At 43.7% G+C, this 18,414-nt stretch overlaps 1 protein-coding gene across 4 annotated transcripts in view; it reads right to left on the reverse strand.

Moving 5' to 3' along the window:
• Positions 1-18,414, reverse strand: part of SENP5 (SUMO specific peptidase 5) — a 79,674-nt gene that overhangs the window by 54,205 nt on the left and 7,055 nt on the right. For all 4 annotated transcript variants that reach the window (XM_023214805.1, XM_023214806.1, XM_023214804.1 and 1 more), the window contains exon 2: positions 3,114-4,657. In XM_023214805.1, the coding sequence (XP_023070573.1) occupies positions 3,114-4,626 (1,513 nt within the window). In that variant the 5' untranslated portion in view covers positions 4,627-4,657. The remainder of the gene's footprint in view (positions 1-3,113; positions 4,658-18,414) is intronic.

Here is an 18,414-nt window from a genome sequence, read left to right on the forward strand (position 1 = left end):
TGTCCCCCAGGCTGGAGTGCAGTGGCTGGATCTCAGCTCACTGCAAGCTCCGCCTCCCGGGTTTACGCCATTCTCCTGCCTCAGCCTCCAGAGTAGCTGGGACTACAGGCGCCCGCCACCTCGCCCGGCTAGTTTTTTGTATTTTTTAGTAGAGACGGGGTTTCACCGTGTTAGCCAGGATGGTCTCGCTCTCCTGACCTCGTGATCCACCCGTCTCGGCCTCCCAAAGTGCTGGGATTACAGGCTTGAGCCACCGCACCCGGCCTATTACTAATTTTCTAAGAGATTAAACACAAAGGGAAACAATTTTACTAACAGGCTTTTCAGCACTTGCTGAGATACCATCATTTTTTTCCTTTAGCTTATTAAAATAGCGAATTATATTGTCACTAAATGTGAATTCTGTAAGAATTCCTACTTTCTCAGGTCGTGCATATTCAATTTATCAATTGTATTTGAAAGTGTTACATCTATAAAGGTTAATTGGCATTTGTGGGTAAATGCTAATTTTTTTAACGTTTAAGTATCATGGGTCAGCTAACCTCAGTAGGGAAATCTGACTTTATTCTAGGACGGTATAGAGAAGAGTTTTGTTTGTTTGTTTTTTAGTTTGCTAGGACTCTGTACTTTGTGTCTTTTTGTGAGGAAGAATTTATGTATGTATTTATTTATTTATTTATTTGAGGCAGAGTCTCGCTCTGTCGCCCATCTCTACTAAAAATACAAAATTAGCCGGGTGTGGTGGTGGGCGCCTGGAATCCCAGCTACTCGGGGGGCTGGAGTGCAGTGGTGCAATCATGGCTCAAGGTGAGCTCCGCCTCCCGGGTTCACGCCATTCTCCTGCCTCAGCCTCCCCAGTAGCTGGGCCTACAGGCGCCCGCCACCACCCCCAGCTAATTTTTTGTATTTTTAGTAAAGACGGGGTTTCACCTTGTTAGCCAGGATGGTCTCGATCTCCTGACCTCGTGATTCTCCTGCCTCGTCCTCCCAAAGTGTCGGGATTACAGGCATGAGCCACTGTGCCCAGCCGGAAGAATTTATTATATTTAATGGTTGGAAAGAGAAAGTGCTCAGAACTGTTTAAACCACCAAGAAATAAACCTCCTAACTAGCTCCCCAAAGCCAACTGTAATAATGTCCAGGTGTCCTATACAAATGCATATGCACACATACATACACATACTCATCCTACATATGTCACTTTTTTTTTTTTGAGACGGAGTCTCGCTCTGTCGCCCGGGCTGGAGTGCAGTGGCCGGATGTCAGCTCACCGCAAGCTCTGCCTCCCGGGTTTATGCCATTCTCCTGCCTCAGCCTCCCAAGTAGCTGGGATCACAGACACGTACCACCACACCCGGCAAATTTTTGTATTTTTAGTAGAGACAGGGTTTCACCATGTCGACCAGCCTGGTCTCGATCTCCTGACCTCGTGATCTGCCCGCCTCAGCCTCCCAAAGTGCTGGGATTACAGGTATGAGCCACTGCGCCTGGCCTGTTTTCACTTTATATAGACATCTTTCAGTATTAAAATATAGATCTATATTCTTAAACAGCTGCATAGCAAAATATTGCCTGAATAGGCCATAATTTATACTATCATATTGTCTTCCAAAACAATGTTTATAACAATTTACCTTATGGGACAGATTTTTGACAAAAGAAGGCTTCTTAAAGCATGACATAAAAACTAGAAGGCTCAAAAGTCAAAAACAGGTAAGTTTTAGACCGGGCGCGGTGGCTCACGCCTGTAATCCTAGCACTTTGGGCAGACTGGATGAGGCAGGCGGATTGCCTCAGCTCAGGAGTTCGAGACCAGCCTGGGCAAAATGGTGAAACTCTGTCTCTACTAAAATACAAAAAATTAGCCCAGCATGGCAACATGTGCCTGTAGTCCCAGCTACTTGGGAGGCTGAGGCAGGAGAATTGCTTGAACCAGGAGGCAGAGGTTGCAGTGAGCCGAGATCGCGTCACTGCACTCCAGCCTGGGTGATAGAGCAAGACTCCATCTCCAAAAAATAAAATATAAAAAAAGAGAGATAAGTTTTACTCTGTAAGAACTGAAAACTTCTATTAAGCAAAAATATCAAACAATTTTGGGGTACTGAAGGCTTTTACCTTTCATGAGGAACCATTCTTACGACATTTATAATCAGTAATTAATTTAACGTTTTTATGACTAGAATGAGAGCAAGGTCCCTAAAGGTCATATATTCTGTTCACTGCTGCATTCTTAGGAACCAGCACAGTGCCTGGTACACAGAGCGTCTCCTATACTAAAAAAAAAAAAACAACAAAACAGAAATAATCCAATTGAAAAATAGGCAAAGGGGCAGGGCACAGTTTCTCACGCCTGTAATCCCAGCACTTTGGGAGGCCAGCGTGGGTGGATCACCTGAGATCAGGAGTTCGAGACCAGCCTGGCCAACATGGTGAAACCCCATCTTTACTAAAAATACAAAAATTAGCAAGGCATGGTGGTGGGCACCTGTAATCCCAGCTACTCGGGGGGCTGAGACAGGAGAATCACTTGAACCTGGGAGGCAGAGGTTGTGGTGAGCCGAGATCGCACCGCTGCACTCCAGCCTGGGCGACAGAGTAAGACTCCATCTCAAAAAAAGGAAAATGGGCAAAGGAAAACCATGCACACACAAAAAAGTGGCCAATAAACACAGAAAAAGATGTTCAAACTTAAAACTCAAAAATGCAAATCAAAACAAAACTCTGTGATCTGTCAGACTGGCAAAGCTTAACAAGTGTAAACCAGTTCAACTTTTTGGAGGTTAACTCAATTCTCTTAAAATTTTAAGTGTGAATATTACTTCAGCATCAATTCTAATAATGAGAATTTAGCTTACAGAAACAAATGTATAAATGTAAAGAAATAATTTCATCGCACTATAAGATTATGAAAAAAATGGAATCAATGCAAGTGTCCATGAGGATTAAATTATGGAACATCTACACAATGCAGCAATATAAAAGGCTTCAAGAAGACTAACTGGTTTAAAGAAAAATCCGTATGTGGGAGAAAAAAGTAGGACTCTTATTAGCAAGGATAATGGACAGCAAGTGTGAGCTTGGAGTTTGGGGACGAATAAAGGAAAAGTGCATACCAGACAGACAGACCGACAGCTGTTGGTCATCCACTGGAGAGGCTTTCTGACTGTCCTTTCCACCTCCTACTTGATTTTCTAGTTTGAGTCCACTGCACACCAGGGGAGCCTCCAGAGGACTTTTACAGTAAGGGTGGTCCAGCAACTCAGAACTAAGAATGTTCTGCTTGAGAGATCCATCCTCCTCCATCTGGTATGAGTTCTCATTGTGAAGAGCCTTTTGGGACACAGGCTCATCTACACTACTCACAGATGTCTCTGCTCCAGACACTGATAGTTTTACTCCGTCATCACTAACAGAACTTGTCCGATTTTCCTGACCCAGAGTCGTAATTTCTTTTTCAGTTTCTGAAATGAACATGGTATTAGAATGATGTTCTGGTAAGGGGATGTCATGAATCGGCTCTGTACACTCCCACTTAGGAGAAGCACAGGATGACTGGTCCCAGGCGTGGGTGGCACTGCCATTCTGTTGGTCAGGGAATGCTTCGTCTAAACTAAGCTCTTTGCCCAAGAAAGGGCTTCCTTTAGTGTGGCCATCAGGCACATGAGAGTTCGTCCCCTTCACCACAGCACTGCTGTCCATATCTGGAAAGTACGGCTGATGCCGACAAGAAGGGTCTTTAGGTTCTGGGGAAGGAAATGGGCTGCCACTGCCACCCTCACCGTTCTCCCTAAGGGTCTCTTGATGGTCCCCAGTGACCTTCTGTACCCAGCTTCGCTGGGCTTTTCTTAGCTTGCAAACTTTGCTTTTGGTTCTGAAGTGCTGGGATCTGAGAATCCTGTACCGAAATCTAATCATGGATAATTTCTCATACATCATAAGAGGAGATAATTTGATTCTTCTATGTTGGTTAAGTTGGAACTGCTTTGGAGTCAAGGGTCTCCCATTCCTGTGGTGCTCCGGCCCTTGGCAGCAGCCGTAACAAAAGCCCTTTCTCTTGTGGTTGCTCAAGGTGACCACAATCGCGCCACTCTCCCCTGGACTTTGGCTCTCCCCATTGAACTTCATGGGAAAGTCAGAAGCCTGTGGGTCTGTCCTAGGTCTGTGACCACTGGCCTGACCTAAAGCACTATTGGATGGAAAGTCAGTAACTGTCTTCAAGAGATTTTTCTCTCTGCAGTATTCATGGTCAGAATTCTTTGCTGATGACAACAACTTCTCTGCTTCGAGTCTCAGGAGAGTCCTTGAGGAGGAAATGAAGTGTTTAGTGTCCTTTCTTTTCACTGGAGAGGACAGAGTGCTAGCATGTGGAGTAGGCACACCGAACTTGGTCTTAGCACAAGGGGGTTCATCCTTGACCCACGTTTTCTGGATCTGAAGGGCTTTCTTTCCACCCTGGAAATGTCTCAACTGTCTATTCCTAGTAATTGGCCTTCCCAGCTTAGCTTTCAGAATGCACAAGTGTTGGTGAAAATAAAACTTCTTAAAGCCTCCAAACCCAGTATTCCATTTCTCAGAAAAGGCCAAGTGGATTCCTTTCCTCCATAGAATTTTCCTCTGTTTTTTCATTTTCCTGATGCATAATGAGATCTGGATGCAGCTGTAAAGAAGAAAAGGAAGTTATATTTCTATCTAAACATAAGGTCATGAAGACATATTCACAGAAAATTGAAAAAAAAAAAAAAAAAGAGTACAATTTAGACTATGAGACACAATGAAATCTTACCTGACCAAGATTTTCATCACAATGAAAACTGAGAGGAGGGAGGACACGAGTACTTTAACAAGAAGCCATTTGCTGTACACCTGCCTCTAAGAAAAATAAACTTAAGAATCATTTTAGACCAGGCACAGTGGTTCACACCTGCAATCCCAGCACTCTGGGAAGCCGAGGTGGGAGGATTGCTTGAGCCCTGTAATCCTCACTCCTATAATCCCAGCTACTGGGTAGGCTGAGGCAGGAGAACTGCTTGAACCCGGGAGGCGGAGGTTGCACTGAGCTGAGATCGTGCCACTGCACTCCAGCCTGGGCAACAAGAGGGAAACTCAGTATCAAAAAACAAATTTTAAAAATGTGATTTCTGTAACCTCAGTGTGATGTGGAGAGGGAACTGAGGTAAACATGTGTTCAGTCCTCCATTTTTTTCCCCAGAGAAAACTTACACACAGAAAGATAATACAGCACTTCTGAGCAAACTGTTAGCAAGCTGAAATTAGAATACTGGCTTCTGATTCAGTCTAGTGTTTCTTCTACTCCACCTGCAGTGGCTGGGGCCTTTCTTTCTAGACTAAAGAGCCTTCACTAATATTAGATCTTATTAAATCCTGAGGGGAAGTTATCATTTGGTTTTAACTGTCATTCACTTCCATCTACTGTCTCTAGTGTGTTTCTGCAGTATATGTGTGTATGCTTGTGTTGGTTCTTTTTTCTTATACTCACTTGAGATCCAGAATCATCACTGGGTGAGAACATTTGATAAAGTCCTGTCCTTGCATGGCTACCCAGAGAGTCTTTGACTGGTAACAAAGGAGCTTGGCCTCCCTCTTGAGATGCTGACATCACATGTATTTACTAAAATATCTACTGGCACATGACTATACAGAGCGTACCTGCTCTTTCTTTTAAAAATTTGCTGTACGAAACAAATTATTCTGCTATGAGCAAATTATAATTAAGTCAATATGGAATCAGTCTTAAGTGGCATTTGGTCTCCTCTCCCTTCCCTGTCCTTCATTTCACAAATGAGAACACAGGGCCAGGCGCGGTGGCCCATGCCTGTAATCCCAGCACTTTGGGAGGCTGAGGCAGATGGATCACCTGAAGTCAGGAGTTTGAGACCAGCCTGGCCAACATGGTGAAACCCTGTCTCTACTAAAAATACAAAAATCATTAGCCAGCCATGATGATGGGTGCCTGTAATCTCAGCTAGTTGGGAGGCTGAGGTAGGAGAATTGCTTGAACCTGGGAGGTGGAGGTTGCAGTGAGCTAAGATTGCGCCACTGCACTCCAGTCTGGGAGACAAGAGTGAAACTCTGTCTGAAAAAAAAAAAAGAAGCTACAGGACCTCAGAAAGCAGAAAGGCTCAGAAGCGGAGGCAACATATACCTATGAAAGTCAGGAGTATGGGTGGTGCTGAAAAGGGCTGGCTCAAAGTCTGAATAAGAAGCAGTGAAACTCCTGGATATCATCTCATACCCTGGCAGATAATGAAAGTTTCACTTTTTGTGGAGGATGACCCAGGATAGTCCGGTATGTCATGTACAGCTGAGCACAGAGCCAGGAGGATAAATGAATTTACACCGTGAATTCCCCTCCAGGCCCTTCCCTACTCAGCTTCCATAAGACTGGCAAGAAGCTCTATACCCACAAGAAGGCGACCAGTCCCTGGGGGAAAACAGATCATTCAGGGAGAAAAAATCTACAGATGGTGATATCTGGGGCTGTCTCAACAAAACAAGTCTGAACAATTACTCTACAGGGTGGCCTCAAGTTTAAGAAGCAATTAGACTTCAGATCCCTACTTAATTCCACATGGCAGTCAAGTGACCCTCCCCTACCCAAGACTGGAAGTTTATCCTTTAGAAAGAGTAAAATGGAAGGCCAGGCACAGTGGCTCACGCCTGTAATCCCAGCACTTTGGGAGGCCAAGGTGGGCGGATCATGAGGTCAGGAGATCGAGACCATCCTGCCTAACATGGTGAAACTCCGTCTCTACTAAAAATACAAAAAAAAAAAAAAGATTAGCCGGGAATGGTGGCGAGTGCCCATAGTCCAAGCTGCTCTGGAGGCTGAAGCAGGAGAATGGCCTGAACCCGGGAGGCAGAGGTTGCAGTGAGCCGAGATTGCACCACTGCACTCCAGCCTGGGCAACAGAGCAAGACTATCTCAAAAGAAAAAAAAAAAAAGAAAGAGTAAAATGGAAAGTCTGCAGACAGAGGGACTCCAGGAATAGTTTGAAGATGGAATTACATACTGCATATGAGACTCCAAACACACTTTGCCACTCATCTCCCAGAAAGCTAGCAGTCTGTCTTATCCATACAAGCAGACTGAAGATTCTTTTCTGGAGACTGTAACTAGTCCACAAACACACACACAAATCCATAAAGACATTACCCCCACAAAATGGCTCAGCATAGCCCACAGTGTACCCCAAAGTTGACATGTCCCACCATGTGTTAAGAGTTCTCAAGCAGTTTCTTAGTGGTCATTCTTAAAAACAACTAGATGGGCTGGGCGAGGTGGCTCCCGCCTGTAATCCCAACACTTTGGGAGGCCAAGGTAGGCAGATCACTTGAGGTCAGGAGTTCGAGACCAGCCTGGCCAACATGGCAAAACCCCATCTCTATTAAAAATACAAAAATTAGCTGGGCATGGTGGTACATGCCTATAATCCCAGCTACTTGGGAGGCTGAGGCACAGGAATCGCTTGAACCTGGGAGGCAGAGGTTGTGGTGAGCTGAGATTGTACCACTGCACTCTAGCCTGGGCGACAGAGCGAGACTCCATCTCAAAAAAATAAAAAACAAAAAAATAAAGGATGACCAAGAATCACCAGACTTCTAGGGATAAAAACAGACCAAAACAAACAGATAAAAGTAAAACCTATATATAGATTAGTTAACTTTTATAAACTAACAGGGAGGGGAAAAAAGGGAGCTATTGCTTAATGGGCACAGAATCTCAGTTTGGGAAGATAAAAAGGTCTGGAGAGGCCGGGCGCGGTGGCTCAACCCTGTAATCCCAGCACTTTGGGAGGCCGAGACGGGCAGATCACGAGGTCAGGAGATCGAGACCATCCTGGCTAACACGGTGAAACCCCGTCTCTACTAAAAATACAAAAAAACTAGCAGGGCGAGGTGGCGGGCGCCTGTAGTCCCATCTACTCGGGAGGCTGAGGCAAGAGAATGGTGGGAACCCGGCAGGCGGAGCTTGCAGTGAGCTGAGATCTGGCCACTGCACTCCAGCCTGGGGGACAGAGCGAGACTCCGTCTTAAAAAAAAAAAAAAAAAAAAAAAAAAAGGTTCTGGAGATGGATGGTGGTGATGGTTGCACAGCAATGCAAATGTACTTTAATGCCAATGAACTGTACACCTAAAAATGGTTAAAACAGTAAATTTTATGTTACGTATATTTTACCACAACTAAAAAAAAAAGGGGGGCCAAGTGTGGTGGCTCATACCTATAATCCCAGCACTTTGGGAGGCCAAGACAGGCGGATCGCTTGAGGTCAGGAGCTTAAGACCAACCTGGCCAACAGGGTGAAACCCCGACCCTACTAAAACTACAAAAAAAAATTAGCCAGGTGTGGTGGCACGTGCTTGTAATCCTAGCAACTCGGGAGGCTGAGACACAAGAATTGCTTGAACCTGGGAGGTAAAGGCTGCAGTGAACTGAGATTGAGCCACTGTACTCCAGCCTGCAGCCTGGGTGACAGAGCAAGATTCTGTCTCCAAAAAAAAAAAAAAAAACCGGCCGGGCACGGTGGCTCAAGCCTGTAATCCCAGCACTTTGGGAGGCCGAGACGGGCGGATCACGAGGTCAGGAGATCGAGACCATCCTGGCTAACACGGTGAAACCCCGTCTCTACTAAAAATACAAAAAAAACTAGCTGGGCGAGGTGGCGGGCGCCTGTAGTCCCAGCTACTCGGGAGGCTGAGGCAGGAGAAGGGCGTAAAACCCGGGAGGCGGAGCTTGCAGTGAGCTGAGATCCGGCCACTGCACTCCAGTCCGGCGACAGAGCAAGACTCCACCTCAACAAAAAAAAAAAAAAAACACCAAATACTATCTTCAAAGAAGTAAAAGCAAACATTATAGCCATTGAAAAAAAAGAACAGGGTAGGGTATTATTCTTTTTCAAAAGGAATGGCCAAAAACAAGAAAGGGGTCTTGAAAATTAAAAATAATAGCAGAAATTAAAAACTCAACAGAAAGCTTGGAAGTTAAAAAAATAATAAATGAACAAAATGAAAAGACAACTGGTAAACTAGAAAAAAATATTTGCAACATGTATCATAAAGGCCTAATATTCCTAACATAGATAGAACTCCTAAATTAAGGGATAACTGAAAAAAAGCCTAATGGAAAATAGGAAAAATACATAAGGAGACAATTTACAAATAAAGCTTTTTAAATGTTCCTTAAGCTTAAGAAGATGTCCAACTTCATTTATAAGGCAATTGGCAAAAATTATAACACATTCTCTTGGTGGGGAAGAGGGGCCTTTCCACACTTTGTTAGGAGGACTACAAATTGATCCAATCTTTTTGGAGGGTAACCTGGTAACATTTAATAACTACAAAAGCATTTACCTTTTAATCCAGCAACCCCACTTTAAGGAATTTACCCTGAAGACATGCCTACAATAATACAAATATACACATGTACAAGGCTATTCATTGCAACACTGTTTATAATAGAGAAAATATTAAAAACAACTGGCAGGGAGCCGTGGCTCAGCCTGTAGTCCTGCACTTTGGGAGGCTGAGGTGGGTGGATGGCTTGAGCCCAGGAGTTTGAGGCCACTCTGGGCAACATGATGAAACCCCATCTCTACAAAAGATATAAAAATTAGCCGGAGGCCGGGCGCGGTGGCTCAAGCCTGTAATCCCAGCACTTTGGGAGGCCGAGACGGGCGGATCACGAGGTCAGGAGATCGAGACCATCCTGGCTAACATGGTGAAACCCCGTCTCTACTAAAAAATACAAAAAAAAAAATTAGCCGGGTGTGGTGGCGTGTGCTTGTGGTCCCAGCTATTCAGGAGGCTGAGGTGGGAGGATCACCTGAACCCAGGAGTTTGTGGTTGTAGTGAGCTGAGATTGTGCCACAGCACTCTAGCCTGGGCAACAGAGTGATGGCCTGTCTCAAAAAAAAAAAAAAAAAAAAGGGAAAAGGGCTAGGTGTGGTGGCTCATGACTGTAATCCCAACACTTTGGGAGGCCAAGGCGGGCAGATCACTTGCGGCCAGGAGATCGAGACCAGCCTGACCGACATGGTGAAACCCCGTCTCTGCTAAAAATACAAAAATTAGCCGGGCGTGGTAGCAGGTGCCTGTAATCCAGCTACTTGGGAGGCTGAGGCAGAAGAATTGCTTGAACCCAGGAGGCGGAGGTTGCAGTGAGCCGAGATCGCCTCATTGAACTCCAGCCTGGGGGACAAGAGCAAAACTCCGCCTCCAAAAAAAAAAGAATAACTGGCTAATACTGTTCAATCACGTCAATCAAAGTCCTGAAAGACAAGGACAGACTGAACTGTCCTAGAATGAAACACTGAGATTAAGGAGACGACAATTAAGAAAGGTGTAATCCTGGCTTGAGTCTCAGTTCAGAAAAAGAAATGTGACAACTGACAAAATTGGAATAAGGTGTGTAGATCAGTTAGCAGTATTCTCTCAATGTTAACTGCCTGGCTTTGACAATGTGCTGTAGTTCTATAACATTGGAGAGGCCAGGTACAGTGGTGAACACGCATAGACCCACCTACTTGGGAAGTGGAGGCAGGATTGTTTGAACCCAAGAGTTCAAGATCAGCCTGGGCAACATAGTAAGACTCTGTCTCCTTAAAAACTGAAGCAAGGCCGGGCGCAGTGGCTCATGCCTGTGATCCCAGCACTCTGGGAAGCAGGGGTGGGTGGATCAACTAAGGTCAGGAGTTCGAGACCAGCCTGGCCAACATAGAGAAACCCCATCTCTACCAAAAACACAAAAATTAGCCAGGCATGGTGACATGAACCTGTAATCCCAGCTACTCAGGAGGCTGAGGCAGGAGAATCACTTGAACCCAGGAGGCAAAAGTTGCAGTGAGCCAAGATCACGCCACTGCACTCCAGCCTGGGCAACAGAGCAAGGCCATGTCTTCAAACAAACAAACAAAAAAAAAACTGAAACAAAACATCAGAACAAAGCTAGGTGAAACATATAGAAAACCTGTAATATTTTGCAATTTTTTTGGTAAATTTGAAGTGATTTCGAAGTTAAAAGTGAAACACTGAAACATTTAAAATTTTGAGCAATCTCCCAGAAAGTACCACAAAATGACAGACTGAAACTAACATAACAACTAACAAAAAAGGTTTACAGAGATGTCAGTTATCAAAATATTTACCTCCCATGCACCCTTCTTAGGGAGTCACAGGAGGAGGTACTCTGGCAAATAAGGGAGTAAGTCAAGACACAGGATGCAGGAAATGAGATCCAAAAGAAGGGTCAGGCAAAGAGAATACTAAAGATAACAGTAAAAATAGATGCAGAATGACAATGTGCCTCAAGTCTAGAGGGCCACCAGTCCAGAAGGGAGCGGTCAAAAGTCGGTCAAAAGGCTCCAAGAATGTGATACCGATAGAATTTCTAAAATGTATGAGTGCAAATAGGAGATACAGACAACCAGAAGAGAGTCTGCAGTTAGCAGTAGGTACAGAGAACACTAAACAAAAGATAAAGACAATTAACTTCAGGGACAACAGAAATATGTACAAGAAAGGGAAAACAGTGGTTGTAAACCTTGGTGTACTACACGGTTTAACTATGACTACCATATACATAACAGTAACAAGCTAAACACAGATCTAACCCAACGCTTCTCAACCAGATACTCCATACCACTCCAATCCAACATTTGGAAACGTGTAGGAAATTCTTGGTTGCTGTAATACATTCAGGTTGGTATTGACATTTACTGCTGGGGTCCAAGGACGCTAAATATACGCAATAAACACAGCAATGAAGAATTATCTCACCTGGAATGGTAACACTGCCCCCATTCAAGAAAATTAGTTCTAGAAAAAATTATGGTATCCCTACAGTGGGAAGATACAGTGGTATCGTGGAGGGAAGATAAGAAGTATGCAGGTACACAGACGTGGGGAACAGAGGTGAAAAAGAAAATCTTCATCTTCAAGTCAACAGATAAAGCATAAACTAAGTAACCAAAAGTTACATTATAAAAAGGTAATTTAGGCCGGGCACGGTGGCTCATGCCTGTACTCCCAGCATTTTGGGAGGCTGAGGCGGGCAGATTATTTGAGGTCAGGAGTTCGAGACCAGCCTGGCCAACACGGTGAAACCTTGTCTCTACTACAAATACAAAAATTAGCCAGACATGGTGGCAGGTGCCTGTAATCTCAGCTACTCGGGAGGCTGAGGCAGGAGAATCACTTGAACCTGGGAGACGGAGGTTGCAGTGACTGGAGATCATGCCACTGTACTCTGGCCTGGGTGACAGGAAGACACCATTTCAAAAATAAATTTAAAAAAATGTAAAAGGTAATTTAAAGACATGTTGTTTATACCAAAGCAATACTTCAAAGACTTGAAAGAGGCTGCTTTTGGTGAATGGGAAACAGCAGAAAGGGGCAAGATTCTGAGAACTAAGTCAGGAAAAAAGGCTAAAGGTTTCTGCCTTCGGTATACAGATTTCCACCATAAGGCATAGTACCTTATCCTTAACTATGCATGGTATCCCTCAGTCCAGATAACAATCATTTTCTACTCCAGATAGTCTCTAGTTACCCTGTTTATGTCTATGCGGAGAAGAGAGGGAGGTCAGGTGTGGAAATACTTTTCTGAAACAGACTTTCAAACAACTCCTCATATTTTTTGTCCCACCTTCACCTCCACAGTACATGACACAGCTAATCTTGAGACTTTTAAAGGGTTTGGTAGCATAACATGACTATTTGAAGGCTCTTTCCACTGTTGGTTTGGGATACAGCTTTCTCAAGTTGGCGAATTAGTTGCCATTAGTCTTGTCTGCTTTCCAGCTTTCACAATATTGTTGTCCTTCTTATTGTTCCTGTTCTTTGTTATCTAGAGAGTTTTTAAGTCCTCTATTGTTTTAATGAAATTTTCAGGCTGGCATAAAATTAAATGTATATGTTCAACCCACCACCTTTACCATGATATGATACACTGTTGAATGAAAAAAATCAAGTTGCTGACCAATATGTACCAGCCCATTTTTGTTAAAAGGAAAAATATATGCATATGCTTGAATCTTTGAAGAAAAATGTCTAAAAGCATACACACCAAACTATCAAAGTTTAGGATTACAGTTCCTAAACTGTGCCCAAGGTAACCTGAGATTCTGCAGAGAACTCACACAAGCACCACAGGAAATTCTAAATTACAGGGAAAAAGTGATATTCTATACTCGTCAAACACCCTGTAAACTACTAGTTCAAGACAGTTCAGTTTCAAAATAGATCACACTATATTCCTTTTGATGATATCATAATCTTTGCAAAGCTGAGTATCTGTTGGTTGCTGTGATTTTTAAAAAATACTGTGCAAATACCAATTTAGAGCAAAAAATGAATGGAGAAAACAAAGATGTAAACAAATGTTACTTATTTTTTAAAATAGCGAGATGGTGGCTGGGCTTTTGAAGGTCGAGCAGGGCAGATCACCTGAGGTCAGGAGTTTGAGACCAGCCTGGTCAACATGGTGAAACCCTCTTACTAAAAATACAAAAATTAGCCAGGTGTGGTGGTGGGCATCAATAATGGCCAGCTTCTCGGGAGCCTGAGACAGGAGAATCGCTTCAACCAGGGAGGTGGATGTTGCAATGAGCCAAGATCATGCCACTGTACTCCAGCCTGGGTCACACAGTGAGACTCCGTCTCTAAATAAATATTTAAAATTAAAAAATAAAAACATAAAATAAGGTAGCGAGATGGGTTCTTGTTATGTTGCCCAGACTGCTCTTGAACTCCTGGTCTCAAATGATCTTCCCACCTCAACCTCCCAAAGTGCTGGGATTATAGGCATGACCCTCCATGCCCAGCCAAAAAAAAAAAATTTTTTTTGTAATTAAAAAGGTAAAAGGTAATGTAGGTGGCCATGTCCAGTACGATTCCAGGGTTTGGGTTTTGTAGTGCCCAACAAGTATATGCAGTAAATAACTGCAGTTATTTAAGAATGAAATCGCCGGGCGCGGTGGCTCAAGCCTGTAATCCCAGCACTTTGGGAGGCCGGGACGGGCGGATCACGAGGTCAGAAGATCGAGACCATCCTGGCTAACACGGTGAAACCCCGTCTCTACTAAAAATACAAAAAAGTAGCCGGGCAAGGTGGCGGGCGCCTGTAGTCCCAGCTACTTGGGAGGCTGAGGCAGGAGAATGGCGTGAACCCAGGAGGCGCAGCTTGCAGTGAGCTGAGATCCGGCCACTGCACTCCAGCTCCGGCGACAGAGCAAGACTCCGTCTCAAAAAAAAAAAAAAAAAAAAAAAAAGAATGAAATCAAAATGTCATTTTATCTTTCTCTTCCTTTTTTTTTTTTTGAGTGTCTCACTCTGTCACCCAGGCTGGAGTGTAGTGATGCAACCAGAGCTCACCTCAACTTTCAGGCTCCAGCAATCCTCCCTCAGCCTCCCGAGTAGCTGGGACTACAGCAGACGCACACCACCAGGCCTGGCAATTCATTCATTCATTCATTCATTCATTCATTCATTCATTCGTTTGTTTTTTGTAGAAATAAGGTCTGTGTTGCCCAAATTGGTCTTAAGCTCCTAGACTCAAGTGATCCGCCCACCAAAACAGCTGAGATTACAGACATGAACCACTACATCTATCTGATTTTGTCTTTCAATTTGTGGATTTCTTAGATGTCGATTAGGTTGTAAGAACATAAATCCTTCATTTTTTTTTTTTTCCGAGACAGAGTCTCACTCTGTTGCCCAGGCTGGAGTGCAGTGGCACGATCTCAGCTCACTGCAAGCTCCACCTCCCGGGTTCACACCATTCTCCTGCCTCAGCCTCTCGAGTAGCTGGACTACAGGCACCTGCCACCACGCCGGCTAATTTTTTTGTATTTTTAGTAGAAACGGGGTTTTACTGTGTTAGCCAGGATGGTCTTGATCTCCTGACCTCGTGATCTGCCTGCTAGAATTACAGGCATGAGCCACCGCACCCGGCCCATAAATACTTCTCAAGCTGTTTGAATCTAACTACTTAATAAATTAAACTATTAAGCTTAGGGACATGTAAAAGATATATTAAGGAGGGTGTAAACAGAGAAAGTTTAGGAACCTCTAGTTTAGAGTACTGTGTTTTACCTTGTCAGTGGAAAAAATCACTTATATATAAACAAACTTCTTAATATGAAATAACGTAACTCAAATAAACTCTTACTGTGGTATACTGCCAATATCAGCCAGGCATGGTGGCTTATGCCTGTAATCCCAGCACTTTGGGAGGCAGAGGTAGAGTATCGCTTGAGTCCAGGAGTTCAAGATCACCTGCCTGGGCAACACAGGGAGATCCTGTCTCCAAAAAAAAAAAACTTAGTCAAAAGTGGTGGTACATGCCTGTGTTCCCATCTACTCAGGAGGGTGAGGTGGAAGGATGGCTTGAGCATGGGAGGTCAAAGTTTCACTGAGCTATGATCACACCACTGCACTCCAGCTTGGGTGACTCTGTCTCAAAAAAAAAAAAAAGTCAAATTCAGGGTACAATGGAAATATCTGGCAAAAGGGTCAGGAAACACCTCTCTGAAGAAATTATTTTTTCTCTGAAGAAATTATTTTTCAGCTGAGACAAATGATGAGCAAGAGTTACTAGGCAAGAGAGAGAATTCAGTATTCCAAGGAATGGAAATAACTTCAGTAACACTTAGAGGCACCAAAGGGGTAGGGGTAAGGAACAGAAGAGCTAAATTCATGATACTTAACATAAGGTTGGTATGAAGCCACTGAAAGACAAAGATCTGATTCACATTCTTGAAAAAAATCTTTCTACCTGCAATGTGCAGAATGCCTAGGAGAAGGTCACAGCAGAAGAAACCCATTAGGAGTCTGTTACAGGTAAATCAATGCAGATACAGTGTGACAGCTTCTTAGACTGAAAAACTGGGAGGATGTAGCAAAGTGAATCAATCTTCAGGACACAGAAAGGACTTGTCATTTGTCAAAAACCTATCTGTAGGGGGTAAAAGTTCCGGTATCAGTTACTAGGTAGATAATGGTATCACTGATATGAAACACAGATGGAGATAGGTTAGGGGAAGGTTATACTGACTATGCCTTTAGTCTTTCACATGTTGAATTTGAGATGACCATTAGAAATCCGAGTGGATATATACCGTTGGATACACAGTTCAAGAATGCTGAAAAGAGGACATCATGTGAATTCCAGTTTTCAGCTTAAGAGTAACCAAAGCTATAGAAAATGATAAGATCACTTAGAATTTGCAAAAGGTAGAAGAGAATGTACCCTAGGGCAATATCCCAAGGAACTCCAGGATTTTTTTTTTCTTTTTTTGAGAAGGAGTTTCACTCTTGTTGCCCAGGCTGGAGCACAATGGCATGATCTCCACTCACTGCAACCTCCGCCTCCTGGGTTCAAGCAATTCTCCTGCCTCAGCCTCCCAGGTGGCTGGGATTACCCACATAATTTCGTATTTTTAGTAGAGACGGGGTTTCTCCATGTTGCTAAGGCTGATCTCCACCTGCCGACCTCAGGTGATCCGCCCAACTCAGCCTCCCAAAGTGCTGGGAATACAGGTGTGCCCGGGTGGAACTCCAGGATTTAAGAGTGAGATAAAGAAAGAAGACTAAGCAAAGGAAAGTGAAAAGGAATGACCAGGGAGATAAGGTGGAAAATCAGGCAAAGGTGGTATCAGCAAAGCTAGAACAAGTTTCTAAAAAGAGGGAAATGGTCAAAAGTTGTTGAGAAGTCAAGCTAGATAAGGATTAAAAGTGTTCACTGAATTCTCTTGACATCTGCAGGAGAAATTTTAGTATAAGGGAAAGGACAAAAACCAAGGTAGAATAAAGAAGGTGATACATAAAAATTGCTCAAGAAGCCTGGGTAAAGCTGAAACATTTTTTTAATGGAGATTCTTATACGTGTTTAAATTCTGATGAAGTACTTTACTTGTGGATAAAGACTGCGGATTAAGCAGACACATTTTACCATCATTCCCTCCTAAAACTTCATTAAGAATAAAAAAATTTCCCTTAATCTTTTTTCTTTTCTTTTTTTTAAAAAGAAGGTCTCATTCTGTCAGCCATGGCCCACTGCAGCCCCAAACTCCCAGGCTCAAGTGATCCTCCTGACTTAGCCTTCTGAGTACCTAAGATTACAGATGTGAGCCAATAAATTAATTTTTTAAAAGAAAAAACCAGCCAGGCACCATGGTACATGTCTGTAATCCCAGCTACTCAAGAGGCTGAGGCAGAAGGATCCTTTGCGGCCAAGAGTTTGAGACCAACCTGGACAACATAGCAAGACCCATCCCTAAATAACTAATTAAAATTAATTTTTTTTTTTTTTGAGACGGAGTCTCACTATGTCACCCAGGCTGGAGTGTAGTGGCATATCTCGGCTCACTGCAACCTCCGCCTCCCAGGTTCAAGGATTCTCCAGCCTCAGACCCCCAAGTAGCTGGGACTACAGGCGTGTGCCACCATGACTAATTTTTGTATTTTTAGTAGAAAGGGGGTTTCACCATGTTGGCCAGGTTGTAATTTACGTATTTTTAATTGACAAATAATTGTGTATATTTATGGAATACAATGTCATGGTTTGATCTGTGTATACACTATAGAAAGACTCAATAAAGCTAATTAACATATTCATCACCTCACCAACTTTGTTTTGTCATGAGAACACTAAAAATCTGTTTTTCTTAACAATTTTGAAATACACACTTTTTTTCTTTTTTTTGTTTTTGAGACAGAGTTTCGCTTTTGTTGCCCAGGCTGGAATGCAATGGATGATCTCGGCTCACTACTACCTCCACCTCCAGGGTTTAAGCGATTCACCTGCCTCAGCCTCCCAAGTAGCTGTGATTACAAGCATGTGCCACCACACCCAGCTAATTTTGTATTTTCAGTAGAGACGGGGTTTCGCCATGTTGGTCAGGCTGGTCTCGAACTCCTGACTTCAGGTGATCTGCCTGCCTCAGCTTCCCAAAGTGCTGCAATTACAGGCGTTAAGCCACCATGTCTGGCCTTCATTCTTAATAACTGTGGTTGCCATGCAATGGGATAGATCACTAAAAGTTATTTCTCCAATCTAAGACTTTTCCATCCATTGATCAACATCTTAAGAATTTTTTGGCCGGGCGCGGTGGCTCAAGCCTGTAATCCCAGCACTTTGGGAGGCCGAAACGGGCGGATCACGAGGTCAGGAGATCGAGACCATCCTGGCTAACACAGTGAAACTCCGTCTCTACTAAAAAATACAAAAAGCTAGCCGGGCGAGGTGGCGGGCGCCTGTAGTCCCAGCTACTTGGGAGGCTGAGGCAGGAGAATGGCGTAAACCCGGGAGGCGGAGCTTGCAGTGAGCTGAGATCCGGCCACTGCACTCCAGCCCCGGCAACAGAGCAAGACTCCGTCTCAAAAAAAAAAAAAAAAGAA

This window comes from Piliocolobus tephrosceles, chromosome 2 (genome assembly GCF_002776525.5).
Source record: "Piliocolobus tephrosceles isolate RC106 chromosome 2, ASM277652v3, whole genome shotgun sequence".
NCBI lineage: Eukaryota > Metazoa > Chordata > Mammalia > Primates > Cercopithecidae > Piliocolobus > Piliocolobus tephrosceles.